Here is an 8,819-nt window from a genome sequence, read left to right as displayed (position 1 = left end):
TCTAGCCCACAATCCTCAGAATAATTTACCTCCAGTTCTGCACTCTTCAATATTCCAGATTTTAATTTCTCCACCTTTGGTAGCCATGTCTTTAGTTACCTAGGACATAAGTTGTGGAAGTTCCCCTCTGCAGCTCTCTGCTTCACTATCCGTATTTTTCTGTGAACAATCTTTACTCAATGCATTTCTTTAAACAGCAGTTGGTCACAGAGAATTGCTGAAAAAAGAGAAATTTTGTTAAAGATTTTTTTCATCCTACACTCATCAGGCCAATTCATAAGAATGCCAATTCAAGGGAAAAACTAACATTAAAAGAAGAAAACTCAACTTAATTTACTTTCAAGCACCGTTGTGAAGAAATCTGATTAGGTTATGCAAATTTCTTTTGAATATTAGGCAGCAGATATTTATTACCCACTGTAAGTATTCAATGTAAGGTGGACAGAATTTTGTTATGCTGTTGTGATCTGAAAATTCTAATTTCCTGGTACAATAACATTCCTGGTGCAAAAACAATCAAGTTATGTAGTGCTTTATTCTTGTTCAACACACACAAAACACATAGGCACAAGACTTTAGCAGATGGTAAATTTTACTCAGTATTAAGGTGATTTTTTTTCATGAAAAGAAAAACTCCTTGTGCACCTTACTCTTACATTAACAGCACAAATAAGTTAATAAATACAATCATCGCCAGTAATTTACATTGCTACGACACACGATGCAAATGTGTGCATTCTTTTACTTAATTGATTGTAAACACTGTAATGCAACATACAAAACATATTACGTGTACAGATTTACACAGTGTAATTATATATACTGCTGTGACCTATTAATACTGGAGTTTCTGGGTATGTAAGTTGAGCACATCAACATTTCAAACCACACAGTTACATCTTTCAGAATTATTCAAAACTATTTTACAAAAATTACAACTGTAATTGCAATGTTTTGAACAGTATTGTGAACTGAAAAAAATGATAATGTTAAAATTAATTAATTGTCAGGAATTTAAAAAACCATTCTTCCTAAATGTGAAAGCTATCTGAAACAAATTGTATATATGGTCGATGCATAGAATAGATACATCAATGAATATGAAGTTGAAATAGCTCTGCAATTATTCATGAATTCTATTATATAATTTTGGTCATAGTGACATGATACTGTGTTCAGACATTCTTTAATATTTTGCTTGAAAATACTACACTTGGTTTGAATATATTAATTAGACCTTTGTTACAGTTGTGTATTTATTGATGAATCTGTGACTGTTCAAGTAAAAACGCATTAACCCTATCTGACAGCCAACAAATAGATAATCACTATTTTGGGGAATGGAAGGAGAATAATGCCGTGGTTTTGTTGCATTCTAAATTGATGTATTAATTTGAAAGCAAAGAAACTACAACAGTAACAGGTATCCTTTAAGCTGCACAAACAGCAATAGAACCATGATTACTACTGTGGCTTCAGGCAGCCTCATCTTTTCCCATGTGGTGACAGTGTCAATCCCCTGCTGCATAGTAATGAACTGACATGCTAGCATTAGATTTCAGCTTTTTATATTAAAATGCCAGATGGCTGGAATAAAGTAAAGTTTCTTTCTGAATTGGCCCAGACTCAATCTGATTTGTTTTGACCATTTAGATCTTGCCAAGCCAAATTCATCTGTGCTAACCATTGTAAACTCACTAACACTTACTCCTATCCTACAAAAGTATATTTTATCTAACATTTCTCCCTATTTTCAATCTAAAAAATGCATATCAATGTTTCACTACAGGTCATCCTTTCACAAATTACACCTAATTCCCAAAGTGAGCCGAGCTGGATCTATCCATCAAAAGGTAAGAAATTTGGTCTCTGGCAGTGTGCGTGCCCAAAAGCAGCTTAAAAATATGTTGAGCCCTTTGTTTTAAAAATAAGCAGAAGATTATAAGTGCTAAACTTAAAAATATGACATGAACCATCTATAGTAAACATACATGGCAATGTTTGTTATATGGTAACTGAAAATATCGTCCATTAAAATTCAAAGAGACTGAATCAATAAAGGTACTGAGTGCTCATTAATGTTTTAAACAATGATTTTTCCTGGAACCACAAGATTCAGTGACAGAAAAATCCAATTCACTAACTGCATTGACACTCAAGATCAAATGGCATTCTCAAAGCTATAATCACTGTCTGGTATTTCTTCTAGCAAATAATGACTTTAATGTTGCATTCTGTTCCTGCATCTTCTAGGGTTGCATCACTAATATGGTTAATTATTACATATATCACAAGTGCTCCTACACCTGTCACTGAGGTCTATTTTAAAGTAAACATGCATAATTGATGCATGGTTTGCAATACATTTTCAGCATGGTTTACTCACAAAGTAGATGGTTGTATAATGTAGTTTCTGAGTTGAGCAAAATAAATTCATATTCATGGCAATTTTTTTAACCTGAAGCTTCAGAAGATAGGGTAGGCAAAACATGCAAGGTTTTTTCTGTTGTCTTGGCAGCCTACCTATTAAACCAGACCTTTTCCATTCCTAAAACCTAATTTATTTGACACATAATGGCATTATCTCCAAAGATTTATGGAGGTAGTCATGATTCATAACTGGTACCATTATGAAAGCAAAATCATCATGATGTCATTGAAACCAATTCATTATCTATATGATTCATATTTACATTGTGCACATTATATTGTACTTAGCTAATATGTGATGTCAATGAAATTTGTAAAGTTCAGTAGATATACTCATGTAACTACCATTGTGCTGACTGTCTTTCCTGCCATTTCGTTACTCGTAGGTACTCTTGATGTATAAACCAACTCTCAAGGCTCAGCAACAAGTACTTATTTATTTCACACAGGGATGTAACATTGGCAAAGGCCTGGAAAAACACATACTAATGTAGTTCAGCTTTACATATTGAACAGTTACTACTGAGAGCTTTTGTGGATTTTACTATTGATTTGCCTGTTTCAGTAGCCTTCTTCAAAATCACCATTTTTTTATCTTAATCATGAAATTGTCTGGGCTGAAAAGTATTTCACAATTGCACAATGTGAATGTTTTAATATGAAACTGTTTTCCAGGTACAGCTTCTGATAAGTAGCATGTACTATTTACATATATAACATTCACAAATGTCAAAATATGCTAATAGCAAAACACTTTAAATTATGAGGCTGCGTGTGGAGAAATAACTTCATGACATGTATGAAATAATATGAATTCTCTCAGTATGTTTGACTGTTATTCAAATTATTACCATTCACACCTCAATTCCATTTTATAAAAGAAAATCCATTCTGGATTTGCATTGATTTTTAATATTAGGAATGGCACATGTTCAACTTTAAGGATGGAACATCAGTTTCAAATATTTCTCGGTCAGGTGCAGAACAATTAAATCCATAACAAAGTTTCCTTAATCCTACCACTACCTCAAACTTAGGGAAACATCAATTACTGCAAAAGTATAATACATCTCCTTTGCCAATGCCACTGACATATCCAGTGATTCCTATTGCCTGTCCAAATAATGCTGACAATTTAGTTTCAACCAATGTCAAATTAGAAACTGTATGATGCTTTGGGCCCTTGTTGACTGGAAAGTGAGTTCCTTCAATGTAAGTTTTTTTTTGGTTTCCCATAAGAAGGAAGTTTCATTCAATAAATGTAGACTAGATCTGAAACCAGTTATTAAAAAGCCAACATCAAACTCATTGTGCCATCACTGTGTCTCTCCATTTCAATATATTTCAATGTTAAGGTAACACATGACCTGTTAATTTCTTTTAGTTTCTCAAGTTATGAACACTAGAATGGCTTTTCTTCAGATATTTTCAGTTCATTCACTGTGTTACAGGTTTCCATTGAAAAACCTTCCCATGAATTCTACTTTTTTCTTCAAACACACACGCTAATAGCGTCATCACCAGAAACAAATTCCCCAACTCGAACAGCCACACAAAATGCAGAAATACATTGAACAGTTTTATTTTGCCTACCCATTCTAATAGCTACTTTTTTTCTGAAAATTGTTAGCAAACAAAAGAACAACGTCACCTCATCTTATACAGTACAGATCACAATATATACCACAATCAGATGTACAAATTATATGTATTTAGTATAAATTGAAAATTCTTCAGAAAGGCTTTGGGTTGGTTAATGCACAGCTTGTTCCTTCCTTATCAAACAGTAAAGTCCAACCCGTGGTTTGACTGCTAACCATCACTAAGACAATGCCATTTGGCAATTTGTCGTCTTGGGTGCTCACAGATCTCCCTCCAATGCTCTCCTACTGTCCCTTCTGCAGATGCTCCCAGCACTAGGCGCCCGATGATCTCATTCTTCATCATTCTGTCAAAATCGATGACCATAAACTCAACACTGATGTTTTCAATCCCCTCACATGGAATGTCAAAGACAAACAGCTCATTGAACACTGGATTGAGAGTACACTTCTTAACATGGGTTTTTTTCTTTGATATTCGCTTCTTATCATGGTACAGGTTGACTTTCACATAAGGGTCAGCAGCTGGAAGGAAAGCAAGACATACAGTTTTTCAACTGTTTCTAACTTTTTACTTGAAACTGTTCATTTTTAACCATATCTGGTTCAAACTGCACTTGCTTATTTCAGACAGAATATAAAAGTACTCAAAATCAAAATATATTAATCCTATAAATTTAAATTAGTACACATTTGGGAAGAGAACACATCTTGATATAGCTGAAGACAATAATAGATGCAGTGATATAAACAGGGCAGACACAAGAGTACATGGACGCAGAAATAGATTGATTGATCCCAATCCAAAGTGGTTTCACTCCAGATATATTAGTACTGGTTACCCTGTTTGGATAATTACCTGATAATCCAGAAACATCATTTTTAGGCAGATGGCGAGCTTTTAATACAACAACAGTCAGCGTGTTGGTGGTAGATTGATAGCAAAGGGATACTAATAATTCACCACGGCCCACAGATTTCTGTGAATGCACAAAAGAAAACACATGAATAGATTTCAGAGGCATGCTGTTATCACTGCACAGGAGATCCTCTCACTGCCCTTTCTAATGACACCATCACTGCAGGAGAAAAAAAAGATGATCCAACATTGTCTGTTGCCCTGACATCCATTACTAACATAATAGACTATATTTTAAACCTTTCGCACTGATCAATCTTGCTGTTCATAACAGTTTCATCTGATATTATTGAATTTGTGACTATCCGTAATCTATTATCTTACACATCAAATTTTAGTCATATTTTGCCTTACAAATTTTGTGAAAAGTGGTACATTGGTGTCATTTTATATACTGCCATTAGGTTTGAATTTGCCTTGGAATACTATAAAATGACAAATCCTTTTAATGTGCACTGAAAAACATGCAGGAGTTACTCTCTTTCCCATCGATGAGACAACTACACTGTTTATCAGAATGGTGCTAAACTTAAGGTCGGTATATTCTGCCGATTAAACCTAAGATTGGACGGAGAACAATGGGGGACTGGGAGTTTCTTGGAACCTAACGCTAGCAAAGATTAAATGGACCGAATAGCCCATTTCTGTCCAATATAGTCATTCGCAATGAATTTTGATGTGCTTTTTATTTATGAAGTAAAGATGAACTCGTCAATTCGATTGTTGGTACATTTATTAATTGAATATTTCATTGCGGCCCATGTTTCCACACGAAGGATGTTTTTATTTAACATGAATGAAACGCCTGTCCAATTCACGCCTATACTTTCTCTCCCCTTTAAAGACGAAATGTTAAACTGTACATTGCTGCATATTCTCTCCTGAAACAAGGCTCGATAGATGTAATTCTATAATTTAGATTTGACCAAAGTCTAATGTGTTTGCGTGCGGGTTTCTTTTCATTGTTGTTCGCCTCGTTTGGGTTTCTATGTCAATCCTTTGATAATGCTACTCTCTCGTGAATGTATCACACGCGAGACTTCCCTCGGGCGTTTACCTAAGCTGCCCCTTTTCCCCATCAATGACTGCTGAGTTCTGTTTTCACAAAACCCCACACTTTTACGTCTGTACTGCGGGAAGCAGCAACACACAGCACAAGAACTACCCTCCCTGCCCAAAAAAGATGACTTTTCAAACATTTACCCGACAGTTTCTCTTGGTGATGTCCCTGTGCATCTGCACTTTGCCTTCCGAGAGATCGATCCCTGACATTGGCACCAGGACTTCTCCAATGATATCGTCTCTGGAAAAGCGGTCAAAGCTCAGCACCAGGAAATGCAGAGACAGCTCTTGTACCTGGCTGTAGGGGATCCCGTAAAACGTGAAGGTTTCCTCAAAAGCCGGGTCCAGGGTTTTCCGGAGGACGCGAGTTTTCACGCGGTGCTTTTTGTCCGGCAGGATTGACATTTTAATGTAAGGGTCAGATGTCATTGATTGTTCATCCATCGCAGGCAGCCCGTGAGCCTCTATAATGTTCACAAGTAAGGCTTTCTTATCAAAGTTGTACTTTAAGGAGAACGTCAAGGATCCCAGGTTAGGCGCATTGTTTAGCCGCTCAGAAGGAGCGGTTGGCTTGTCTGATACAGGGGTCTGCGATGTCACACTGTCTTTCTCGCTGTCCGTGCACGGCTTGGACGGGACGTTCTCGATTTCTGGGGAGCTGCGGACTTTGGCAGGAGTTTTGGTGAAATTACCGTTCTGATCACGGTTCTCCAGGTCCAGATGGAGAGAGTTCTTTGGTATTTTGGCTTTGGAAGAGTCTTTATCTTTGTTGTCGGATTTCTCATCTGCCCCGAACTTCTTTTTGTTGCTTAGGTTCTCGGGATAGATGTCGACTCCTTTCAGCATGTGCACAAATTTATAAGGAGGGGTTTTGGTGGCTTTTGACGACTTGCGCTGACAGCAGATCCATGCAAACATGGACATTGTAAATATCAGGCCAAACGCACTTACTATCCCTACAACTGCCGGCACATCATCTAGAGAGGGGGAAACACATACACACACACATATTCAGTGGCATTCTGAATCCCGTCACAGCGAAAGGGGCATTTTACAAACTTCAACGTTCGCCTCATTAAAGCCGCCATCTCAGAGCGAACCTGCCAAATATTTCCGATTTGCATGATGCTTCCTCACATTGCAGTCCCAAGGGGCAAAGTGCATTCATTGTTATTATTATATGATTAGTGCAGAATACTGGGAATGGGTAGTTATGTTGTGATTCGTCGCTTTTTAATTAAAAGTGTAACAATGTGCCTCTGAAGCACTTCTAGATAAGGTAATTCATATCAATAACGAGTCCCCACATTGTCCTGTCAATGGAACTGAAAAACTGCGCCAGTTCCGGTTAATGCCTAATTGACAAGACGAATCGGTGTGAATCCGATAAGCTAGACTCCAATTACTGCCAAGACTGCACCTCCCCCCTTCGCCCACCCTCAGAACTGCGTTAACCAAAGAGGTGAATTGCAGAAAAAAAAACTGAAAGAGATTCAAACTAAGCGGACGCACAGAAGGCACGAAAAACCAACAGAAGTGAACGGGCGATCGAGAAAGGCAGCAATGAGAAACAATTGGACAACTTTGAAAGATAAGAGGGGAAAGCGAACTGAGAGATAAATGCGCAATAGATGTTCGCGAACCCAAACACACAAGTGGGGTACAAGAATGGAGCATAGGTCTCAAATCCAGAATGCGCTCCCCCAATTTTAAATCTAAATTACCATTTCTACATTTTCACGGACCAAGTGCTATGTATTAGATTGGCTTGACTGAACCAGAAGAGAAGGCATGCAGTGAGCATAACAAGCAAAGGTTCCACTGCGCTGGAAAGATCAGTGGGTACGGAAGTGAGAGCGGTGCTGTGTAAAACAAGAAAGATGTGTCAAGAAGCGCCCGAGCGAGGATGCGACCTTACCAAAGCTTGCCCCGCTCACCACAATCGGAGTCATGGCGATCTGCGCTGTCCGCGGTGCTGAAACGGAGCAGCTCTCAAGGTAACGCACTTCCTTCTGGTTCCCTCCACGCAGATTGCTGACCCCGTTTTACACTTGTATTTTTTTGGAAGAAACAAAAAACAACAATTAAAAAGAAAGCAATATCCTGTAAAGAGCTGGGAGGCGGCTGTGTAGAGTGTTGGAGTGGGGTTTGTGTGGAGCGCTGAGGCTCTGATTCTGTCTCTGCTGCAGCTCTGACTCTCACAAACACTGTAGACGTGGAGAACTGGATGACGTCTTTCTGACGAAGCCTTTCACTGAGCTGCTCCCTGAGCTATTTAAATTCCGACCATCAGTTAATGTTAAATGGCTGGAGTCTGAATGCTATCGGCTCGGAGGATAGAGGAGCGTTTTCTTGTTGCGTGGACGGATGTCTGACGGTGAGGGAGAATAGCGCCAGGGAGGAGATGGGAGAGGCTGACACACATATACAAACACACACACACACACAGATCAGAGCTGCAAGCATGGTGTCTGCGTTAAAGAGACTTCTCCCTGACTTTGCTGGGGCGAGACTGTTTAGCGAGCAGAATTATACAATGCCACTGGCGCATTTCAGGTGAATGGCGCCTGATTCCAGTACCCCCTTCGCAATTACTGTTAAAGTTTTCTCTCTTGCTTTAAATTAAATTATCAATAGATCTGCGCTTGGATTCCGAGACAAATTCCGGATGTTATGAAGTCTCTTAAAGCGCGGTAACCTCCCATCCTACTCACTACTCCGCACCCATGCTCGCATAATTTAACATTTTACAACCGATCGGGGAACAAGGATGGACATTAATTATTGCCACTTCCTCGGAGAGAAGG

General features: G+C 38.5%; 1 protein-coding gene across 2 annotated transcripts; it reads right to left on the bottom strand.

Annotated features, from left to right (window-relative positions):
• Nucleotides 1–516: 516 nt before the first annotated feature.
• Nucleotides 517–8,606, bottom strand: LOC125458978 (synaptotagmin-4-like). Of its 2 annotated transcripts, none has more exons than XM_048544854.2 (4): nt 7,931–8,606; nt 6,154–6,989; nt 4,891–5,011; nt 517–4,556 (listed from the first exon to the last, which is right to left on the bottom strand). In XM_048544854.2, exons 1-4 carry the CDS (start codon nt 7,962–7,964, stop codon nt 4,243–4,245), a joined length of 1,305 nt encoding a protein of 434 aa, XP_048400811.2. In that variant the 5' UTR covers nt 7,965–8,606; the 3' UTR covers nt 517–4,242. The 2 variants fall into 2 exon arrangements, with proteins under 2 accessions (XP_048400811.2, XP_048400818.2); XM_048544861.2 differs by having other exon boundaries at nt 7,950–8,606.
• Between the last annotated feature and the right edge of the window lie 213 nt (nt 8,607–8,819).

The sequence above is a fragment of the Stegostoma tigrinum genome, chromosome 1 (assembly GCF_030684315.1).
Source record: "Stegostoma tigrinum isolate sSteTig4 chromosome 1, sSteTig4.hap1, whole genome shotgun sequence".
NCBI lineage: Eukaryota > Metazoa > Chordata > Chondrichthyes > Orectolobiformes > Stegostomatidae > Stegostoma > Stegostoma tigrinum.
The sequence above is the reverse complement of the archived record's forward strand: the minus strand, read 5'-3'. Positions and strand labels throughout refer to the sequence as shown.

Bases quoted from the DNA above. Each gene is read 5' to 3' on its own strand.
- LOC125458978 (XM_048544854.2), bottom strand. From the start codon at position 7,964: ATGACTCCGATTGTGGTGAGCGGGGCAAGCTTTG. The intron at 5,012-6,153 runs GTAAATGTTTGA...GTGCATTCACAG, and splicing joins TCACCAAGAGAAACTGTCGG to AAATCTGTGGGCCGTGGTGA. The intron at 4,557-4,890 runs GTAATTATCCAA...CTTTCCTTCCAG, and splicing joins TGATGTTTCTGGATTATCAG to CTGCTGACCCTTATGTGAAA.